We start from the raw sequence: 24,430 nt of genomic DNA, 5'->3' as shown, positions 1-24,430 counted from the left end.
AAAAGAACACTGAAACTGATTATAATTTCATCAGCTAATGAGTTATAATAAATGTAATCCAACTGAAAAAAAAAAAAAGAGTCTCCTCCAACACCACAGTTCAAAAGCATTAATTCTTTGGCACTCAGCTTTCTTTATAGTCCAACTCTCATATCCATACATGACTACTGGAAAAACCATAGCTTGGACTAGACAAACCTATGTCACAAAGTAATGTCTCTGCTTTTTAATACCCTGTACCTGGGATTTCTTTGGAGGGAATGATGCTGAAGCTGAAACTCCAGTACTTTGGCCACCTCATGCGAAGAGTTGACTCATTGGAAAAGACTCTGATGCTGGGAGGGATTGGGGGCAGGAGGAGAAGGGGACGACAGAGGATGAGATAGATGGCTGGATGGCATCACTGACTCAATGGACATGAGTCTGAGTGAACTCCGGGAGTTTGTGATGGACAGGAAAGCCTGGCATGCTGCGATTCATGGGGTCGCAAAGAGTCGGACACAACTGAGCGACTGAACTGAACTGAACTGAACCGGTTGGTCATAGCTTTTCTTCCAAGGAGCAAGCATCTTTTAATTTCATGGCTACAGTACCATCTGCATTGATCTTGGAGTCCAAGAAAATAAAGTCTGTCATATTTCAAGTTTCCCCATCTATTTGCCATGAAGTGATGGGACCGGATGCCATGATCTTCAGTTTTTGAATGTTGAGTTTTAAACCAACTTTTTCACAGTCCTCTTTCACTTTCATCAAGAGACTCTTTAGCTCTTCTTTGCTTTCTGCCATAAGGGTGGTGTCATCTATATATCTGGGGTTATGATATTTCTCCAAACACTCTTGATTCCACCTTGTGCTTCATCCAGCCCAGCATTTCACATGATGTACTGTGCATAGAAGTTAAATAAGCAGGGTGACAATATACAGCTTTGATTTACTCCTTTCTCAATTTGGAACCAGTCTGTTGTTCCATGTCTGGTTCTAACTAATGCTTCTTGACTTACATACAGATCTCTCAGGAGGTAGGTAAGGTGGTCTGGTATTCCCATCTCTTTAAGAATTTTCCACAGTTTGTTGTGATCCACACAGTCAAAGACTTTGGCATAGTCAATACAGCAGATGTTTTTCTGGAACTCTCTTGCTTTTTCTATGATCCAACAGATGTTGGCAATTTGATCTCTGGTTCCTCTGTCTTTTCTAGATCCAGCTTGAACATCTGGAAGTTCACAGTTTACATCCTGTTGAAGCCTGACTTGGAGAATTTTGAGCATTATTTTGCTAGCATGTGAGATGAGTGCAGTTGTGCAGTAATTTGAACATTCATTGGCATTGCCTTTCTTTCGGATTGGAATGAAAATTGACCTTTTCCAGTCCTGTGGCCACTGCTGAGTTTTCCTGGCGTACTGAGCACAGCACTTTAACAGCATCATCTTTTAGGGTTTGAAATACCTCAATTGCAATTCCATCACCTCCACTAGCTTTGTTTGTAGTGATGCTTCCTAAGGCCCACTTGACTTTGCATTCCAAGATGTCTGGCTCTAGGTGAGTGATCACAGCATCATGGCTATCTGGATTATTAAGATCTTTATTGTATAGTTTTTCTGTGTATTCTTGCCACCTCCTCTTAATATCTTCTGCTTCTGTTAGATCCATACCATTTCTGTCCTTTATTGTGCCCATTTTCCATGAAATGTTCCCTTGGTATCTCTAATTTTCTTGAAGAGATCTCTAGTCTTTCTCATTTTACTGTTTTCCTCTATTTCTTTTTTTTATGATTTTTTTTATTTTATTTTTTAACTTTACAATATTGTATTGGTTTTGCCATATATTAACATGAATCCACCACAGGTATACACGTGTTCCCCATCCTGAACCCTCCTCCCTCCTCCCTCCCCATACCATCCCTCTGGGTCATCCCAGTGCACCAGCCCCAAGCATCCTGTATCCTGCATCAAACCTGGACTGGTGACTCGTTTCATATATGATATTATACATGTTTCAATGCCATTCTCCCAAATCATCCCACCCTCTTCCTCTCCCACAGAGTCCAAAAGACTGTTCTATACATCAGTGTCTCTTTTGCTGTCTCATATACAGGGTTATTGTTACCATCTTTCTAAATTCCATATATATGCATTAGTATACTGTATTGGTGTTTTTCTTTCTGGCTTACTTCACTCTGTATAATAGGCTCCAGCTTCATCCACCTCATTAGAACTGATTCAAATGTATTCTTTTTAATGGCTGAGTAATACTCCATCGCAGCCCTGTTTATAATAGCCACAACATGGAAGCAACCTAGATGTCCATCAGCAGATGAATGGATAAGAAAGCTGTGGTACATATACACAATGGAGTATTACTCAGCCATTAAAAAGAATACATTTGAATCCTCTACTTCTTTGCATTGACCACTGGAGAAGGCTTTCTTATCTCTCCTTGTTATTCTTTGGAACTCTGTATTCAAATGGGTATATCTTTCCTTTTCTCCTTTGCCTTTAGTTTCTCTTCTTTTCTCAGCTATTTGTAAGGCCTCCTCAGACAACCATTTTGCCTTTTTGTGTTTCTTTTTCTTGGGGATGGTCTTGATCCCAGACTCCTGTACAATGTCACAAACCTCTGTCCATAGTTCTTCAGGCACTCTGTCTATCAGACCTAATCCCTTGAATCTATTTCTCCCTTCCACTGTATAATCATAACAGATTTGATTTAGGTCACACCTGAATGGTCTAGTAGTTTTCCCTACTTTCTTCAATTTAATTGAATTTGGCAATAAGGAGTTCATGATCTGAGCCACAGTCAGCTCCTGGTCTTGTTTTTGCTGACTGTATAGAGTCTCTCCATCTGCGGCTACAAAGGATATAATTAATCTGATTTCAGTATGGCCATCTAGTGATGTCCACATGTAGAGTCATTTCTTGTGTTGTTAGAAGAGGGTGTTTGTCACAGTGTGGGCTCATAGCAAGCACTTTATTATAGACCCGCAAGATATACCCTGTGACAATTTAATCCACGCAAAATATTTTAATGGGTTCCAGGTCAGGTAGCCATTTCTGTATTTGAGGAAACTCTTCTATTCTCATCTATAAGCATGACTAATGAAGAAATGGAAGACACTAAAAGTCATGCCCTTTCCTTCAACAAATGACTTATTTTCAGTTCCCCTTTATTCTTCCCCATCTGAAACTTCTCAAATAACTGTCCTCCAAACCATTTGGCCTTCCCATTTGTAATAGGCTGAGCTGTGTCCCCCCAAAAAAAGTTCATGTTGAAATCTCAACCCTTAGCACGTTAGAATATAACTAAATTGGATTTTTCAAAGGTAATTAAGTTAAAATGAGGTCATTAGGGCAGGCCCTAACCCCAACATGACTGGTGTCCTTGTATGAAGAAGAGATCAGACACACACAGAGACCATGTGAAGACACAGGGAGAGGACAGTGATCTACAGCCAAGGAGAGAAGCAGCAGAAGAAACCAACACTTCTGACAACTTCATCTTGGACTTCCAGCTCCCAGTATTGTGAGAAAGTTAATTTCTATTATTTAAGTCTCCCACTCTGTGGTACTTGGTTATGCCAGCCTTAGAAAATTAATAAACTGCTAAAATGGTCCTTCTTATCCCTTTCTCTCTTTCTCACATACACATACACACATATACACACACAGATTCTTACCACAATCTACGAATGTTACAGCCAGGTTGTTGGAGTGTTTCACATAACACGTTCATGCCTGGGTCTCCCAGGGTATTGCCACTGAGGTTCAATTCAGTGAGATTCCAGTTATTGCTCAGGACTGAGAAGATGCCCCTGCAAATGCTGGAGGTCAGATAGTTCACCAATCTAGAAATTGAAAGGAAGGAAGAAGAGAAAACAAAGTGAATCTCTAAGAATAGCAAACCGAAGTTGGAGCCAGAAGTGGCTGACACTAGTGCAAAAGCATCCTAGGAATTAAGAAATGTGTCACAGAACCAAAGACTGGGCTCTGAGGAATGCAAAAGGCCAGAGGAGTCCTGGTAAGGCTATTCTGCACATTTTATGATTAAAAGAGCCTGTGATGCACCAAGGAAACCAGAATTGAAAGAGACACATGTACCCAATGTTCATAGCAGCACTGTTTACAAAAGCCAGGATATGGAAGCAACCTAGCTGCCCATCAGCAGACCAATGCATAAGAAAGCTGTGGTACATATACACAATGGAATATTACTCAGCCATTAAAAATAATGCATTTGAATCCCTTCTAACGAGGTGGATGAAACTGGAGCCTATTATACAGAATGAAGTAAGTCCGAAAGAAAAACACCAATACAGTATACTAATGCATGTATATGGAATTTAGAAAAATGGTAACAATGACCCTATATGTGAGACAGCAAAAGAGACACAGATGTAAAGAACAGTCTTTTGGACTCTGTGGGAGAAGGCAAGGGTGGATGATTTGAGAGGGTAGCATTGAAACATGTATATTATCATATGTGAAGCGGATCACTGGTTCAGGCTCAATACATGAGACAGGGTGTTCAGGGCTGGTGCACTGGGATAACCCTGGGGGATGGGATAGGGAGGGAGGTGGGAGGGGGGTTCTGGATGGGGAACACATGTGCACCCATGGCTGATTCATGTCGATGTATGGCAAAAACCACTACAATATTGTAAAGTAATTAGCCTCCAATTAAAATAAATAAATTAATTTTAAAAAGAAAAAGAGCCTGTGATGAATAGATAAAAAAGGTGTGATATATACATACACAAACACAAACACACAACAGAATACTACTCAGCCATGGAGACTCAGACATAGAGAATGGACTTGTGGACACAGCAGGAGGAGAGGGTAGGACAAATTGAGAAAGTAGCATTGATATATCAGTTCAGTTCAGTTCAGTTGCTTAGTCAGTCATGTCCGACTCTTTCTGACCCCATGGACTGCAGCACACCAGGCTTTCCTGTCCATCACCAACTCCCAGAGCTTGCTTTGACATATATACACTAACATGTGTCAAATAAATAACCAGTGGGAAATTGCTATCTAACACAGGGAGCCCAGCCTGGCACTCTGTGACAACCTAAAGGGTAGGATGGGAGTGAGGAGGCTCAAGAGAAAAGGGATATATAGAGAGAGAAAGAGGCAGGATTGATTCATGTTGATGTATGGCAGAAACCAACACAACATTGTAAAGCAATTATTTTCCAATTGAAAAATACAAAAATAATGAAAATTTGTCATTTGCAACAACTTGGATGGACTTAGAGGGTATTATAGTATATGATATCACTTATATGTGGAATCTAAAAACCAATACAAATAAACTTATTTACAGAACAGAAAAAGACTCACAGACATAGAAAACAAAATTACAGTTATCAAAGGGGAAGGGGGAGGAGGGATAAATTAGGAGGTTCGGATTAACATACACATACTACTATATATAGCTTCCCAGGTGGCTCAGTAGTAAAGAAGGCCCCTGTCAAGCAGGAGACGTGCGTTCAATCCTTGGGTCGGGAAGATCTCCCGAAGAAGGAACTGCCAACTCACTCCAGTATTCTTGCCTGGAAAATCCCATGGACAGAGGAGCCTGGTGGGCTACAGTCCACGGGGTCACAAAGATTCGGACACAACAGTAACTAAACCACCACCACTACTATATATAAAATAGATAACCAACAAGGATCTACTGTATAGCACAGGTATACAGTATTGTTACAACACTAACTTGTAACAACCTATTAGGAAAATAATCTGAAAAAGTATATGTATATACACATATATATAAAACACACACATATATATATATAACTGAATCACTGTGCTATAGATTTAAAAATATGACATTTCAAATCAACTATACTTCAATTTAAAAAACTAAAATGGGAAAAGGATGAGGGGAGGGAATCATTTGGGAGTTTGAAATGGACATGTACACACTGTTATATTTAAAATGGATAACCAAGAAGGATCTACTTGCGTGGCACATGAAACTCTGCTCAATGCTGTATGAAAGCCTGGATGGGAGGGGAGTTTGGGAGAAAATGGACACATGTATATATATGGCTGAGTCCCTTCTCTTTTCACCTGAAACTATCACAGCATTGTTTGTTAATTAGCTATATCTCAATACAAAACAAAAAGTTAAAAAAAGTACACATTACTATGTGTAAAATAAATAAAATACAAGAATAAGTTGTACAACACAAGGAATATCGCCAATAGCTATAAACGGAATGCAGCCTTTAAAAATTGTGAATCACCATATGTAAAATAGGTAGCCAATGGGTATTTGCCATATTACTCAGGGAACTCCCACTGGGGGCTCTGTGACAACCTAGAGGGGTGGGATGGGAAGGGAGGTGGGAGGGAGGTTCAAGAGGGAGAGGACACATGTATACCTATGGCTGATTCGTGTTGATGTATGGCAGAAACCAACACAATATTATAAAGCAATTATCCTTCAATTTAAATTTTTTTTAATTAAAAAAGAACAATTTTTTTAAAAATTATGAATCACTATGTTATACACTGGAAACATTGTATATCAACTATATCTCAATGAAAAATAATAATAATATTTTTTAAATTACAAAACAGCCTGTGATTTTGGCTGACTGTGAAGAGCCTCTGGTTCCTCCCTCAGGAATCCTTCTCCTCCTTCATCAATTGGCTACCCTGCCCATGGCCCTGGATACTCTGCTAAATGACCCAGAGGCTGGTTCTTACATTAGCTGCATAATAGCGTCAGTAGTGATCACAAAAATCCCTATGCCAGGCCACGTCATAGGAATAAAGCCAGAATCTCTGAGGTAGGACCAAGCATATTGATATTTTTAAGACTTCCAGGTGATTCCAAAGTGCTACTCCTGTTAAAATGAAGATTCCATGGGTCTAGGATCAGGCCTGCGATCCTTCACTTCTAACAGGCACCAGGTGGGTGCTCATGCTGCTAGTCCTTCGAAGGCTCTACAACACACTAGGCAAGCTCCTGTCTGCAGAAGAAGGTAGCTGTCATCTACCATGATGGGCATCAGGCTTTTCTTCAAGGTTTTAGTCTGAGTTTCTGCCAGCCTTCTTCACAATCCTATGATCTTAGGTGTCTTGTTTTCTGAGCCTCATTTTTAGTGCCCTAGTGAGATCTTCTCTCAAGACATGGTAGCAGATGGGGCTGTATAGTTTGAAAAAAAATCAATATGTAAAAAAGCTAGAAGTCTGGGACCTTGAGGAATTCAGACTGCTCTTGTCCAGGTTGTCCTCAGAACTGAGCCCCTGGTGGCAGAGTACCAAATCTACCAAGCCTTCTTTCTCTCGACAGGTATCAGTTGGTATGCTTCTAAGAATGAGATACTGCCAGAGAGCCTTCACATTCAGTTGCATTAACTGAAAGCACTTAAAAGCCATCTCTTGTAATAAGTGACAAGTGGAACATCTACAGAGATTTTATTTATAAGACTGAACAAACTAAGTAAAAATCTTTCTTGCAGTCATAACATACATGCTTCTTTCTAAAGACTGAAAATGAAAGTTCACAGGATTTGCAAACTATATTAGGCTCTTTTGTAGGTGCTATAGTCCCCCCTGTTCTCGCTCTCTCCCTCTTCCATCTTCTTTCTTCTTTCTAGCTATTCTGAACTATTTGCCATTGTTAAAATGTACCCTGCTTTCCCATCCCACTCTTTGAACCCACCATCCCCTTGGTCTAGGCTGCCCCTTGTGCATCCTTGGCTCTTTCATACTCCATGCTTCAGGATCCAGCTGGTCAAGGGCTCCCGCTGTGTGCTTCAGATGCACTCCACCAATATTCTTACCAAAGCCTGCCCCCTCTACCAACAGCCCTGGTTTCCTTCCTGGCCCCACAACCCAACTGTAAGTTGTTGTGAACCAGACCTGGGTCTTAGCCACTACTGAAGCCTCAGCAGGTAGTCCTTGATGACCCAACAATAAATAGAAAAGTCATCCTGGTAGCGGTGCCAAGGAAAAGATAGGGAGCTAAAAGCTTATTGCTGCCAGTGAAAGGGCCAGCTTCTTTTCTCCTTAATTTTGTCCCATGTCAAGTGTCCTCTATAGAGGTCAAACCCAAGCATTCACAGAGCAGACAGCTCCCCACAGCCACTGAAGCTGTGGTAGCTTCTGCCCAAAGATTTAGAAATCAAGGAACTCAGCCCTTTCAATGAACACACACAACTGACTTCCAACCCTCTAGCAACTGAGTAAACAGACCTTGAAGTGGGTGCTGTTGACAAATGACAGTGTTAGTTCTTCAGTCATGTATAACTCTTTGCGATCCCATGGACTGTAGGTCACCAGGCTCCTCTGACCACTCTCCTGGCAAGAAGAGTGGAGTGGGTTGCCATACCCTTCTTCCGGGGGTCTTTCTGACCCAGGGAACAAACCAGGGTCTCCTGCTTTGCAGACAGATTTTTTGCCATCTGAGCCACCAGGGAAGCCCTAGCTGTTGACAAATGCCTGGCTGCAAGCACAAAGTGAGGGCCTTGGAGCACTCTCTCCTTTCCAGCCCTATTTCCCTTCATTGCTTGTTCCAGTGAAGCCTTGCCCCTCCCCATTTTCTCCTACATAAATGCTCTTCCTCAGACCATATCCATGTCTCCTTCATATAAGACCCCACTGCCAGGACTTTTCTGGTGATCCAGTGGTTAAGAATCTGCCTGCCAATGCAGGTGACATGAGTTCCATCCCTCTTCCTGAAAGATTCCATCTGTACAGGCCAATTAAGCCCACGTGCCACAACTACTGAAGCCTGCATGCCTAGAGCCTGTGCTCTATAACAAGAGAAGCCACCCCAGTGAGAAGCCGGTGCAGCACCGCTAGAGACTGGCCTCTACTTGCAGCAACTAGAGAAACCCTACACACAGCAAGACCTAGCGTAGCCAAAAATAAATTAATTTTTTTTTTAAAGAGATTGTCTAGGTAATAAAAATTTCCTTTTCCTTCTCTGCCACCCACCTACATTCTCTCAATCTTTCAAGGCAAACTCAAACTTCACTCCTCCAAGAAATCTCCCCCAAGCATCCCACACTGAGGTCCTCTGTCCTCTGTGTTCCTGGGCAGAATCATACTGGTTGTTCTGCCCCTTAGGTGACAGGCTATTAAGCAATAAAGTCCCAAGTAAATTACAAGCAATTTGAGTTTATGAACATTTTCTTCCATTATTTTTTTCACATACCACATTGTGCTAAATTGGCATCCACCAAACATTTGCTTATTGTTTCATTGGCTCTTTTCTCATGTCATTTGTCTACCTACTCTTCCTCTAGTAGTCAATATCTGCCTATGAAAGGGTCTGGTAGAAATGAGCAATGCTGGCATTGTTTTGTAACTGTGGAAACTGCATTTGCAAGACTGTTGAAAACAAAGGAGAGAAAGCAAGTGCCAAGAATCAGATGACTAGGAAGTAGAAGACGTTCAGTACCAATTGCCTGAAGCAAGATCTCCTTACCCCTGAGAATATGCCACCTCAAAATCAGAGAGAACAGAACGGTCCATATGAGAGTGTCTAACTTCCTCCTCTTCTTCCTCCTCCTTGGGTGAGTTATGGAGCAACCTCAAGGAAAGGGATTCCACATGGCGACAGTTCTCAATACAAAAAGAAGAAACCACATGGTCCATTCTGGTGGACAGCTTGATCTCAATTTTGGGGAAATGGCTCATGGCCCTTTGCACAAAGTCCTCCTCCTGCATCTCATACAAACAATAGAACAATTCCAGCTGGCTGGGCTCAATCTGTAGTGTCTTGGCCTTGGCTTTTGCTTCAATCCATTTCAGCAGCTCCAGCCTGATTTTCTGAGAGATCTTACAACTCAGTTTTTTCTCTAAGTAGGAGGTTCTCTCCTGGTTTATAAGGCCAAAGAGGAAACGGACAACAAAAATCAGATATCCCTTTTCGAATTTGCCGTAGTTTTCGAGAAGGACCTTCACATCTCGGTTGGGAAGCTTTGAACAAGCCTGAGGTGTGTTCCTCATCTCCCCATGATTATCTTCTTCCAGCAGGTAGTACATGGCAGCAAAGAACTCCTGGAAAGTCATGTGGATGAAGCTGTAGAATTTCTCGCAGTCCACTTCCTTTTGGAACAGGTTCATCCTCAAGAAAGCAGACACATCTGCCTTCTGCAGGCCATGATTTCTGAGATCGCACTCCTCAAATAGGATTTTCTGGTTCCAGATTCCATCTGCAGCCAGTGAGCAGAGGCCCCAGAGGGTAGCAGAGTTGTGGTTCTCCTGGCTCCCTCCCTGAGATTGCAACAAACTGGAGAGGAAGAAGATATACACTGCAGTGGTGGTCTTGGATGTCCGAGCAAGACTCTTGCCACTATCCATCTGCTGTTTCAGCCCAGTGCACACAATCCAGCAGACCAGAGGAATAAAGCACATGGTGAAGAGGATCTCATTCTCCTGAATCAGCCTGAAGGCTTCCCTTGCTTGCTGCTCATCTGAGAAATACTTTAAGAAATATTCCTTCCTCTTGGCCTCTGAGAAACCCAGGATCTCCACATGACGAGCCTGGCCCAGCAAGTGCTTAAGTTTCTCCAGGGCCACGGGTCTTGTGGTGATGAGGAGGGAGGCCTCAGGAAGCAGTCTTTTTCTGATGAGGCTGCTCAGGAGAATGTCTCCCCGCTCCACCTTCCGCCAGTTTGTGCAGAGTGCTTCTGTGTGCTCATCAAAGGCACCTTGCAGCTCATCAAAGCCATCCATGAGGAAGAGGATCCTGGAAGGCTTGCTTACAATCTTGCCTATGGGTGGGTTTGGGCCAGGGCAGCAGCTGGCGATCAGGTCCCCCAGACTCCTCTGCGTCCCAAGGCTCACCTCCCGGCAGTGAATGTAAAACAAATAGTCAAATCTATCCTGGTAAAGTTTCTCTGATGCCCAGTCCAACATGATCTTCCTGGCCAGTATTGTTTTCCCAATGCCCGCTGCTCCCTGGAATACCACTGTGTGCACAGGCTCAGAGTGCTGGTCCTCAGGATCAAACAGCAATTCCAAGTTCACAGAACTCACAGGGCTATCCTGTATCTTGGCCCAGGTCCTACCAATGGCCAGGAGCTCATGCTCCCTCTCCTGTTGGCTCCTGTGTTCCTTGATGAGACGCAGCCTGGTGAAGCGTTTGTTGAGGTTCACGCTCTCACCCAGACGGGCATTCCTGTCTTCAATACACTGGAATTTGCTTCTCACGTATTTTCTGTACTTCTTACAGTAATCTGTGTCAGAGACAGAAAGTTAGACTTCAGAAGAAGCTTGATCACATCCACCAGAGACAAGCTATCAACAGGGGCTGGTGGTCTCTAAGGAATGGAAACTGATATTAAAGAATAGGAGTTGCAATTTCTCGTCACTGCCTGGGGTATGGATAGCCCCAGAAAATGTAGGGTGTCAAAATCTTCCTAGACACGGTTGAACAGAAGAACAGCAAAGTGCCATATGCATTGGCCCTGGCCAGAAAGTCTTTCTTCATTCAATCTTACTCCTTTACGTAGTCTGCAGCTCATGCCCTATAAAACCTGAAACATTCAGTTGCCCACCCATGGTTCTGGGACTGCAAGGAGTGAAACATGCATCTATTTCTTAAGCTAAAGTGGATTTCCTAAGACAGACCTTTTCACCCCAAGGAACATGTTAGGATCACCAAGTTATCCACCTTCTGAGCTTCAAGTACCTACAGAACCAGGTCTCTAAACCCAATCAGAAATACCAACTACATTGCTTACCTTTTTTTTTTCTACAAATAGAGATTCTGGAAAGGTATCCCAGTAAACCCATCCATTCTTCTTCAAGGCTTTCCTCCTGACTTAGCACAGAAACATTTGCATTCTCTGAGAAATAAAGGAAGAAAATACAAAGTGTCAAAAACGAGGACTCCTGATTAAGGTGATGTCATTGAAACCTAATGACAAAGGTCCATCTAGTCAAAGCTATGGTTTTTCCAGTAGTCATGTATGGATGTGAGAGTTGGACCATAAAGAAGGCTGAGCACCAAAGAATTGATGCTCTCGAACTGTGGTGTTGGAGAAGACCCTTGAGAGTCTTGTGGACTGCAAGAAGTTCAAACCAGTCAATCCTAAAGGAAATTAACCCTGAATATTCATTGGAAGGACTGATTCTGAAGCTGAAACTCCAATACTTTGGCCACCTGATGCAAAGAGCCAACTCATTAGAAAAGACTCTGATGCTAGGAAAGATCGAAGGCAGTAGGAGAACGGGATGACAGAGGACAAGATGATTGGATGGTATCACGGACTCAATGGACATGAGATTGAGCAAGCTCCGGAAGATGGTGAAGGACAGGGAAGCCTGGCATGCTACAGTCCATGGGGTCTCAGAGTCAGACACAACTGAGGGACTGAACAACAAAAACAATTGAAATCCAATAGCCAGCACCTGGCACAGGTCAAAGCCACCTGCCCTGAACATCTCCCAAACCAAAATACAGCTCAGTTGAATATCCAGTTGGAGGCATTCCTGTACTCCTAATTTCAAAGCAATGGATACCAACTAATATTGTGTCTTCATTGTATCCAGGCTTGGAATCTATCTCCCAAGCTTGGAAATCAGAAGGCAAACATATGAGGCATCAAAGTTTCTCATCCTCATTTAGCTTTGGCAGACTCCCTCCCTTGTGCTCTGATTTTGAGACCATCCCCACACTCTCAGGTATCCCCAGGATAGCCAAAGGCCAGCAGTATCATCTACCCTTGAGCCCAAATGCCTGGAATTCATCTGACCCATATTTGGAATCTTCAAGAGCAAGAATAACCCATCTGACTTATATCTAATTCAGAATTCTGACTAACTTTAGATTCACTTAGAAAGTTTTAAAAGTATTGATTCTAGGACTCTACTCCCAATGATCCTTTTTCAGTTCTCTGAGGTGGAGCCCAGGCACTATTATATTTATCTATTTTAAAAATAATTTTTATTGGAGTACAGTTGATTTACAATGCTGTGTTAGTTTTCTGCTGTACAGAAAAGTGAATCACACATACACACACACACACACACACACACACACATATATATATATATATATACACACACACTCGTTTTTAGATTCTACTCACATATAGGTCATTACAGATTATCAAGTACAAGGCACCTTTTTATTTTAAAAGCCCCACATGCATCCACAGTTGAGAATTATAGACCTAAACAATCAATAAATTACACATCCAAAAGAAGTATCTTATAGGAGAAATTAGACACAGCAGAACAAGAGATAGGTACCAGGGCAAATACATGGGACAGATAAATTTAGGCGGGCAGGAACTCCAGAGCTATATAAAAGATTCCTGAGGTGTCTACTTATTCTGAATGCAAATGCTCTTAACCCCACACACACAAAACCACAAAATAAAATCTAAACATTAACTCAAACCAAGGGCAAAACTTAATTTTTACTTAAAATATAACACTAGCCAGCCCCCTGAAACAAAAAACAAAAACTTCTAACCCTAGGTATAATTCTTCCACCCCCAAAACCTATGCCAAATGGTATAATGGTTATTCAACCAAAGAGACTCTTGGCATTGAATCCAGGCTTGGCTCTGGTTAGAACAGAGCTATGGACAACTATAACTTTTTCCAGGCTCATTTCACATTTCTCATTTGCAACCATTCTCCAGAATTATTTTTCACCTGGTGAAAATGAAATTGTTTATATCCATTAAACAACAGTTCTTCATTCCCTATTCCTTGCAGCCCCTAGAAACCACCACTTTGTCTCTATGAATTTGTCTACTCTAGGTACCTCTTATAATGGAATCACAGAATATTTGTCTTTTTGTGATTGGCTTATTTCACTTAGTATAATGAAATTGAAAACTTATTTGAAAAAGCACAGGCCTCCAGGGCTTCTTGTGAGGAATAAATAAAATCCATAAAATCTGCTTAGTGAACTACTTCTGCAACCACAATTGCAAGTGAAAGTCTCAGTCCCTCAGTCTTGTCTGACTCTTTGTGACCCCATGAACTGTAGCCTGCCATGCTCCTCTGTCCATGGAATTCTCCAAGCAAGAATACTGGAGTCGATTGCCATTCCCTTCTCCAAGGGGTCTCCCCAACCCAGGGATCGAACTCAGGTCTCCCACATTGCAAGAAGATTCTTTACCATCTGAGCCACCAGAGAAGTAACCTTGATTATTATACTTTAAAATGGTTATTAAGAATGTCAGTACTGACACAATTATAATTAAGCTATTATACACAATTTGTTTATAACATCACACTCATAAACACACCTGCCTCATGCCCCTATTTTTTATCTCCCTCATTAGATCCCTATTTCTTTCCCACCTCACTCTGCTTGTGATCTGCTGATCTATTTTATATTTGCAAGTATAAATACTTTTTAATTAACTTTAGATATGCCAACATGGACAAAACAAGGTTAGAAGAAAAAACAGGGTAATCAGAAAATAATTCATTAGAAAACAGAAGTTTAAGTCTATAAAACTGATTTCAAATGGCATAGATGTACTACATATACACCACCATTTTTGTCTGTTTCAGAAACACTGATTCATTTTTATTACTCTTTTTTACTAGCTCAACCTCATCATCTTGTGATTTTCTAGGTTCCTCTGAGCCCTTTCTTGTATCCTTCCCTTGCTCAGAACACCAAGCCAGAAGGAAGAACCTCACCATATGTCCACAGAGATGAAGAGGATTTCTTTCACTAATTCCAATGCCCAAATTAATGGCCATAGGAAAAGCTTTTCTGCAGAAATTACATACTTCTATAAGCTGAGAGATTGCCCCAAGCCATGAGAAGCAGAGATCCAAGTCTGTTGACCATGCAGGTAGATACTTAGATGCTAGATGAAGACTTGGAGAAAGTCTAGGCCCAGGAGAGATGTGAATAAAGTGTAACTAATTAAAGAAGGTTCTTATGGGTATGTGAGCCCTGACAGGTTTTTAAAGGAGTTAGAAAAAAGAAAACTGCTTTCCTCCATCTTCTCATAGCACTATCATGAGAAGAAAAAGTAGATGATAAAGTCAAGATAATAAGTGATTAAAAAACAAACATATCAGCTTTGATTTCTCAAAGGATACCATCAACAGAGTGAAAAGACAACCCTCAGAATGGGAGAAAATATTTGCGAATCATATATTTGATAAGAAGTTAATATCCAGGATATATATATATAAAGGACTCCTAAAGGTCAACAGCAAAAGACAGACAACCCATTTAAAACATGGGAAAGGAATTGAATAGACATTTCTCCAAAGATAAGAAAATGACTAACAAGCACATGAGAAGAGGTTCAGTATCACTAGTCAATAGGGAAATACAAATGAGATACCATCTCATGCCCATTAGGACGGCTACTATCAAAAAAGAAAACATAAATGTTAGTAAGGATGTGAAGAAATTAGAACCCTTGTGCACTGTTAGTGGGAATGTAAAATGGTGCATCTACTGTGGAAAACATTATGGCAATTCCTCAAAAAATTAAACTAGAATTACCATATAAGCCAGTAATTCCACTTCTGGAAATAAACCCAAAAGAATTGAAAGCAAGATCTCAAAGAGATTTGTACAACCATGTTCATAGAAGCATTATTCACAATAGTCAAAAGCTAAAAGCAATTAGAAAGTCCATTGATGGATGAATGAATGAACAAACTGTGGTATACACATACCACAAAATATTATTCCACCTTAAAAAAGAATGAAATCCTGACATATGAGACAATGTGCGTGAAGCTTGAGGAAGTTTATGCTGCTACACAAAAAGACAAATATTCTATGATTTCACTTACAAAAGGTACTAGAATAGTCAAATTCATAGAGACAGAAAGTGGTTGTCAGGCGCTGAGGGGAGGGTAGAATTGTTTCATGCGTACAGAGTTTTGCAAGATGAAAAAGAGTTCTGGAGATTGATTGAACAACTGTGTGAATGAGCTTAACCACCACTGCATCATACACTAAAAATGGCTGATAGTAAATTTTATCTTATGTATATTTTATCATGATTTAAAAAAAGTACTGTCTTGATTCCACTCACCCCATTCTGGCTCTTCCCTCTTAGCTTTCTCATAAAGGTCTCTCCTGTTGATTGCAGCAAAAATCCACTTGGCCATGGCCCATGCCTTCTCTTCCCCGTTGAAATCAATCATCAGGGTAGCTAGATCCACGTGATCTGCTTTTTCTGTCTGACCCCGAGGAATTGAGGTGCAGCCCTTCTGACTGGGATAGTCTTCTAAATGCATCTTGAATTTCTTAAAGTCTATGTCTTCCAGGTCCTCCAGGTAACGAGCCAGCTTGCAGCGGACACTTACCATTCTCATCTGCACACCCGGTCAGAGTCCTTGGGCATAAATCCACACTTGGAAGTTAGGTGGTGCAAACAGCATATGGTTAAGTCTTTTCAGAAATTTACCCTCAGAGAGAATTAAAGTATCAAAAACCCAGAAAATTGAAAGGAAAAAATATCACTGGATTCTAACAAGTTGCCATCTTTAGCTTTTAAAAGTGAGTCAAATCTTACCAGAAAGTTTTCCTATTGGCTCAACCCAGGTGTGTGTCCTGAGCCATGGAAGAAAGGTGCCCCTATGGAGAGAAACAAAATCACCAACACAACACATTAACAGTGCAATGTAGTCTTAAACCGCTTCCTAATGCCATCTTGATGTATCACCAAGAGAACTTTGATCCCACTGATTACTGGCTATGTATGACCCTGGGCAATCTCTCCACTATTTTTCAACTTCGGTTTCCTCATCTATAAAATAGCAGAGTGATGAGATTTTTTTACCTTCCTTCCAACTGAAAGATTCTGGTTTCTTGTTTCTGTTTTGAACCAAGGAAAGATGAATGAGGGACAAGAAAAGAAAGGATAGTATGAATGAGTAATTATGGAGATAACAGAACAGCATATGTCTAGAGAGAAGGAAAGAGAACATAGAAGCATGCAGAGGAAGGCATAGTCTGTAACAAACCCTTTATCAACACATTGATTGATTAAAACTGAAATGGGATGGAACTTGGGGTGATAAGAAAGAATGATAAATATATACATTTCTTTAATGTCTCCTTGCAAAATTCACAATTATAATAATTATTAGAACTCACATTTATTGAGAGCTTCTCATGAGTTAGGTGCTATACTGATGCACAAAACTGAAAAATTATATTCCTAGTTCCATGGTATGGAAGTAGAAACTGAGTCTTAGGCTAACTGACTTGCCCAGAGTTTCACAGCCAGGAGAGACAAAGCCAGGATTTACACTAGGGTCACTGATTTCTGAGTCATGCCCCTAACATTGCATTTTTCTCTGCATAAAAAGTGTGAGAACATTTCTTCCACCATTTAAGTAGGTATCTCAGTCACGTAGGAGGAAAAAATGGTTGAAGATGATAACAAAATATAGATGAAAGTGAAAGTGTTAGTTGCTCAGTTGTGTCCAACTCTTTGTAACCCCATGGACTGTAGCCCACCAGGCTCCTTTAAAATTCTCCAGGTAAGAATACTGGAGTGGTTTGCAATTTCCTTCTCCAGGGGATCTTCCTGACCCAGAGATCGAACCCATCCTGCATTGCAGGCAGATTCTTAAGCGTCTGAGCCACCAAGGAAAGCCAAAAATCAGATTGTTAAAAAACAAAAGCACTTTCCCAGGTTTTATCACACAATCTCATTGTAATGTTCAATGTCTCGGTTTCCTAACTAGACTTCAAGTTCCACAAAGACTTGAAATCAGCTGCTATATCTCTTGATCATACACAATTTCTAGATTTTGGATGGATGAGCACATTGGCTTTGTTTGGAATTGAACTCTTCATATTATTGAATTTAGAAAAGAATTATAGGAAGGGAGAAGCCCTATGAGCCCAGGTCTCCTGCATTGCAGGAAGATTCTTTGCCATCTGAGCCACCAGGGAAAGCTTATGAAGCTTTCAAACTCTGCAAACTGGAATTCGTAAAAGCGCAGCTTAATGTTCAAGACATTTTAAACATGTTCAACGCTCCTTCTGTCTCCATTCCTGCCTCTTCACTCCTCGCATCATGCATCGTCCACCGCCCACCGCCCCTGTCAAGTCCATCCCCTATGCATTTGGCAGGTGGCAGGAGGAGAGGGGGTACTCCAGACAGATCCACCAGCTCTGCCAACCCTCTCAGGTCCCATTGCATCAGTCTTTCCATCCACATCAGGACTCTGCCTCTCCTCTGCGCTACCCTATCCCTAACCTTAGTGCACCCCCACCCTGACCTTTACCTTCTCTGTCCCTTGGTTTCTAAATATGCTCATTTCCTTATATGCATCCCATCTATCCACTTCCTAGGGGAGTGAGTGTGAGCCATGGTCACTGTTCCTGACCCCCACTCCCCACACACATGCACTGGCACACATGGCAACCAAATATTGATAAACATAAAAGAAACATTCCAGAAACATTGTTAAAGGATAGACTTGAAGGCTGGCAGAAGGAACCTCTAGTCAAAATCTGCCCCTTGAAACAATCTCCCCACTCTTCCCCAGGCTATTTCAGCCACCCGGCTCCTCAGAGCTGGACTCACCCAGACGTCAGCCTCGGGAACAGCCGGAGAAGAAACTAGACGAATTTATAGCAGTCACAACCCAGCAGGAAGGATGTGGTCTCAGTTTGGAGCAAACAGGCTTGCATCATAGGCAAAAGCAGAGACTAATGGTTACTCACATCACTGGATTTTCCAAACCGAAGCTCTCAAAGCTGAGCCTGCTTGCAGCCAGAGATACCTGGCCTCCCCTCAGTGGCCACTGGGGTAGAAAAGGGGAGGAAATTCAACTGCTGCTCAATGAATGTTCCCTCTGACTCTGACAGCAGCCATGTGAGTGTTTTGATGACACAGAGGGGGCTGTGATGGAGAATACCATAGCAGCATAAACAGACAATCGAAAGCATAACCTGGCTATCAAACTGCAGATCCCATTCACTTCCAAGCTGTCACATGGAGGAGGTCAGTAGACAATACAGTAACCACTGACTATTATTTTTCTTCACCACTTAATTGAGGTAAGTATATACCTGTGAAACCATCACCACCATCAAGGCTATAAGCATATTTATCACCTCCCAAAGTTTCTCCCCACCCTATTATATGGGGAAAATTGACTGTGTGTGTGTGGTGAGAACACAATATAAGATCTACCATAAACAAATATTAAGTACACAATTTAGTATTATTAGCTACAGGCTCTATGCTATAGAGCAGATCTCCAGGACTTATCCATCTTGCATAATAGAAACTGCCCACTTTCTGACTAACATTTCCCTCTTTCTGTCTCTCCCCAGCCCCTGGAAACTGTCATTCTACTCTGTTTCAATGAGTTTGACTATTTTAGATCCTACATGAGTGATTCATTTGGTATTCATCTTTCCTCTCATTTATTTCATTTTGTCATCAAAATCCACTCATGTTGCTGCAAATGGTAGGATTTCCTTATCTATCATGGCTGAATAACATTCCATTGGGATATTTTTCACATATTTTTATGCTAATATACATATGAAATATTCCATATATATGGAATATATATAGTCCAACACATATTCCAATAATATATTCCAATATATATATATGTATATTCCAACATTCTAAATATATATGTATGTATGTATATATATATCACATCTTCTTTATTCATTCATCCACTGATGGATGCTTTGGTTGTCTTTATTCATCCTTCTGATTATGAACACTTATGCTGTTTCTGTGTCTTGGATATTGTGAATAAAGCCACAGCGAACATGGAAGCACATATCTCTTCAAGATCAGATCCTGATTTCAATTCCTTTGGATAGGCACAAACTCTACTCTCCGAGTCACTGACTTATTTGTTCAACTAAAATTTATGGAGTACCTAGTGTGTGTCAAGCATGAACACAAAGCTGAATAGCAGCTTGCCTTACCCAAGAAGAGCTAGAGAAGATAGATACACCCAGACCTGCTTTTCTAATTGTTACCATGTCTGCAGGACCACAGTCCAATAATGGCATGAGTTCCATGGAACATGGTGAGAGGCACTCAGCACCCCAGGGAGTGCAGGAAACTTGGAGCAAGAAGAAAAAGCATTCAAGTCTAACCTAAGGGTACAGAGGCATTGGTGGTTGACTTTGTCTCACTGTGTCTCCGTTTCCTCATCTGTAAACTGGGGATAACAATAGCACCAGTCAGAGATGGTTGTCATAAAAATTGAGCAAATGGGTAAATGTGAGGCCTTTGGAACAGAGCCTGAATCACAAAAACTGGTATCAGTGGTTAGCTCCTCCTCCTCCTGTTGTTACAGAATGGTGTACAAAATGCTCTTGAGAGAGTCAGTTCCTAGGCAGGTTGGTAAGAAGTCTGGGGTCCCCTAGGAGGAGAGAGGGGTCTGGGGCTCCCAAAGAGTAGATAGGGATCTGGAGTTCCCAGGGAGGAGAAAAGGACATTTTTTCTACATTCCTTAGTCACATAAAATGTTTTTTTCTTTACGCCCAGAGCTGATGATTACACAATAAAACAGCTCAGCTTAAACTCTGTACTAAGGATTATATAACAACAATATATCCAGCTTGAGGACAGTTTCTCCTTCTTGAAAACCTTCTGACTAATCCTGTTATCCTAAAATGTATATTATGGGAGTGGGTCTGGTAAGATCTTTCTATTGTTAGTTCTAATTCTGTCATCTTAAAATGTAAATTGTGAGAGTGGGTCTAGTAAGACTCTTAAAAGCTTGATACGTTCTTCTGATTTACTGTAATAATCAATTTAAAAAGTATATAACTCCCTTGCTAAGACTAGGGAGGGGGCACTCTCCATCCCTCTTCTGATGTCTATGTCAGAAGCTTTCTCTGACCCTTTTTATACTTTAATATAACTCTGCTATACAAAAGCTCTTGAGTGATCAAGGCTGGTCCCTGGTCCTGAAGCTAAATTTTCTTTGGAGATCACAAATCCGACATCGTTCACAGTAAGCTATCACTCTGAGAGATGAAAGAGGGACATCTACTCCCACTGAAGCAAGGGTAGGATAGCAGACCTGAGTCTCAAGCTCTGCACGTTGTTAAAGGCCAGGGTGCATGCAGGAGCTGTGAGAACTCCAGATGCTGAGGCTACAGAGAGAGATAGCAGATCAATCAACCAATAACTGAGAGGGAAATGCAAAGTAGAAGCAGAGTTCAAATGTCATTCCAGAATTTTGAAACGATACTCTAATCATGTATAAAAACTAATCAAGAAAAAGAAAAAAAAAAAAAAAAAACACCATGCTTTGCCTGCCTGTTATTCTGCATTCTGAAAACATTGTTTCAAATATGGAACTATCAAAATCAATACAAATAATAAACAAAGAAGGCCATAAAAATAGAATACAACAATTCTCTTCCTATCTCTTCATCACTCCCTCCTAAAACCTTGGCGAATAACAATGAAATACTGTGAACCAAAGAAAAACAATTATACCCACGAAACACCTGCAACTCACTTCTGTAAAGCAGAGTTGATTGGAGTTCTGGGTATTGGGTTCCAAACGCAAATTTGCCACAAACTCTTTCTAATTGAATAATCTACAGGAAACCAAACCAAAATGAAAGTAAATCCACATGTTGCCCCAACCCACTTCCAAGTACATATGAGCCATCCCTGATTGTACAGGTGGGAGCAAAATGAGGAAATGAGATAGGGGTTTTTTTGAACCATAAAAAAAAATCCAGACATGAGACATAAAAGCATAGGCACGGTGACAAAGATCTAAAACATTTAAAGTCAAGATTCTATTGAAAAGTCCGAAGCAAAACAGCAATAACAGTGCGAAAAGCGAAAGCGAAGTTGTTCAGTCGTGTCCGAGTCTGCAACCACATGGACTGTAGCCTACCATGCTCCTCCATCCATGGAATTTTCCAGGCAAGAGTACTGGAGTGGGTTGCCATTTCAAGTTACCCTAAATACTGCATGTATCTCTGGGCCTGAATGCCTCCAAATCCTCACCCATCTTGCCCTTCCCTCGACCTCCACACAGTTAACGTGATATGCTAATCGCCCTTCCTGAGCCTGTGGGGAAAGTAGTTTCAGTTCTACAGGAGAAGCCGGAAGGCACGTTGCTTTCCTGGCAAAGATACTCTTTTAGGCTGCAGGCATTGCAGTCACTTTCCAATCGTCAACCCTGCACTAACCAATAGAGTAGCTACTAGTCTAGTCACACATGGCTACTGAAATGTAAACTTAAATTAATTAAAATTAATGATTCAGGGGGGCTTCCTTGGTGGTCCAGTGGCTAAGACTCCACACCCCCAAAGCAGGGGGTTTGCTCCCTGATCAGAGAGAACTGATTTGGGAACTAGATCCCAAATGCCACAGCTAAGAGTTTGCATGAGGCTTCCCTGGTGACTCAGTGGTAAAGAATCCACCTGCTGATACAGGAGACATGGGTTTGATCCTTGATGAGGGAAAATCCCACAAGCTGTGGAAATACAAAGCCCATACTCCACGACTATTGAGTCTGTGCTCCAGAGACCAGGAGGCACAACCACTGAGCACACGCGCTGCAACTACTGAAGCCTGTGCTCTACAAGAGAAGCCACCGCAACGAGAAGCTGGTGTCTTGCAGCTACAGAAACACACGCAGCAATGCCAGCTGGCAAAGCGTCTGCCTGCAATGAGGGAGACCCAGGTTCAATCCCTGGGTCAGGAAGATCCCCTGGAGAAGGAAATGGCAACCCACTCCAGTACTCTTGCCTGGAAAATTCCATGGACGGAGGAGCCTGAGAGGCTATAGTCCGGAGTGACTTCACTAATGAACACCCAGCACCGTCAAAAATCAATCAATAAATCAACATTTTTAAAAAAGAGTTTGAATGCTTGAGTCCTAACGGGGAGGCTAACTAAAAACTGAACATGCTGCAATTAAGACCTGGCACAGACAAATACATAAATAAATATTTTTTAAAAATCAATTCAGTTCTGGCTGCACTGGTGGCATAATAAGGGCTCAGTAGCCACATGTGGGGATGGTACAAAAGAGTACAAGTATATCACAACTGAGTTTTAGTGGTCAGCCTTGGTCTGACTCGAAGGCTGGAAGGCCGTCCTTGAGCTTAATTCCTCATGCTTGGAAATCTTAAATTATTTCCTGCCGAATATTATTCTATCGGACATTACATTGTTGAAGATATATATAAATATATATGATTACTTATTTTTTAAATATATATATATGCACTTAGCACTTATTAATACATGGTATAGACAAATTTGGAAGACTTGTATCTGAAACTACAAACATGAAGTTAGAACACAGAAAGAATTTTTATTTTTTGCTTTAATACAGAGGACTTTCATTGAGTATGTTGTACAATATACATTTCTTCATTGACTGGCTTTTTCCCAACAAGCATATGCAACTTTGCAATTAAAATAGGAAAAAAGAAAAAGAATGCTACCTAGCACAGCTATCAAGTTGGTGGGTTTTGATGGCCTTGAAATAGGATAACAGTGACAGTTGGGCTTCCCTGCTTTTCCAGCCTCCATCAGTACCCCAGTCCTCTAACTGATAACACTCCTTTCATTGCTTCTCCCCCATTAGGTGCTGATTCTTTCTCCTATGCCTTCTAATCCACGTCAAGACATGAACTGCAAAAGGCTAAACACCCTGTGATGAGTGTAGAATTTCACAGAAGTGAAACAGATGCTAGAGATGGTCAGACCACCATCCAGTGTCCACCTTTCTTGCTCAAAGGAACTCAATTTTGCACAAGAATTCACCTCTTCCTCACAGGACTTGGGAAAATTTAACTCTCCTCCAATTTAAGGGGTGTATTCTGGTTTATATAACTCAATCACTAGATCCTGCTCTCCTAGTAATTATTGTTTAAGGAGTGGGCTGGTAAGTTCTGATCAAAAGACCCAGACCCCACAGAAAAAAAGTCTGCTCTAAAGAATCTCCGTATTTGGCCGTTTGCTGCAAGTAGATGTGGTCACGTTGGGATATGATGCTCCAAACTACATGAGGGAGCACGAAACACACTAAGGATGGCACGGCTGGAGATGGAAGGAACATGTCCACTGAAGCAACCAGCCCAACAGTGAAAGGCCCGTTTAATATGAGTCTTCTGTTCCTTAGATCCAAAGGCAACTCACACTTACATGCCTTTGTTGAGGCATGATTGAGTTCTCTGTGAGTTTTGATTTCCCTGAAGTCAACGCTGAACTAATACTCACTACTTATAGACATAGCATGGCTGAAAACCTGTGCATGAGCTCACAGGTGGGCATCAGTGCCCTAAGAACTGTTAAATTGTTCTAAAAATAACATAGTTGCCAGCCACTACTGTTTCCTCACCGTTTGCTACTCAGTTGAAAAAAAGTAACCAAGTCATTTATATTTTATTATATTGATAAAATACAAACACTTTTACATATAAAAGGGTAAATCCAATCTCTCCTAGAATTTTTTTCTTTTTGCATAATTTTGGT

At 41.3% G+C, this 24,430-nt stretch overlaps 1 protein-coding gene across 1 annotated transcript in view; it reads right to left on the bottom strand.

Annotated features, from left to right (window-relative positions):
- NLRP3 (NLR family pyrin domain containing 3) overlaps positions 1-18,635 on the bottom strand; it is a 48,885-nt gene extending 30,250 nt beyond the window's left edge. The window contains exons 1-6 of the mRNA XM_055566700.1: positions 18,518-18,635; positions 16,490-16,551; positions 16,007-16,309; positions 11,711-11,815; positions 9,448-11,203; positions 3,674-3,841 (exon numbers count right to left, since the gene is read on the bottom strand). Of these exons, the coding sequence (XP_055422675.1) occupies positions 3,674-3,841; positions 9,448-11,203; positions 11,711-11,815; positions 16,007-16,289 (2,312 nt within the window). The 5' untranslated portion in view covers positions 16,290-16,309; positions 16,490-16,551; positions 18,518-18,635. The remainder of the gene's footprint in view (positions 1-3,673; positions 3,842-9,447; positions 11,204-11,710; positions 11,816-16,006; positions 16,310-16,489; positions 16,552-18,517) is intronic.
- Between the last annotated feature and the right edge of the window lie 5,795 nt (positions 18,636-24,430).

Source organism: Bubalus kerabau, chromosome 1, assembly GCF_029407905.1.
Source record: "Bubalus kerabau isolate K-KA32 ecotype Philippines breed swamp buffalo chromosome 1, PCC_UOA_SB_1v2, whole genome shotgun sequence".
Classification (NCBI taxonomy): Eukaryota; Metazoa; Chordata; class Mammalia; order Artiodactyla; family Bovidae; genus Bubalus; species Bubalus kerabau.
Note: the sequence above shows the minus strand (reverse complement) of the source record. Positions and strands in the feature narration are given on the sequence as shown.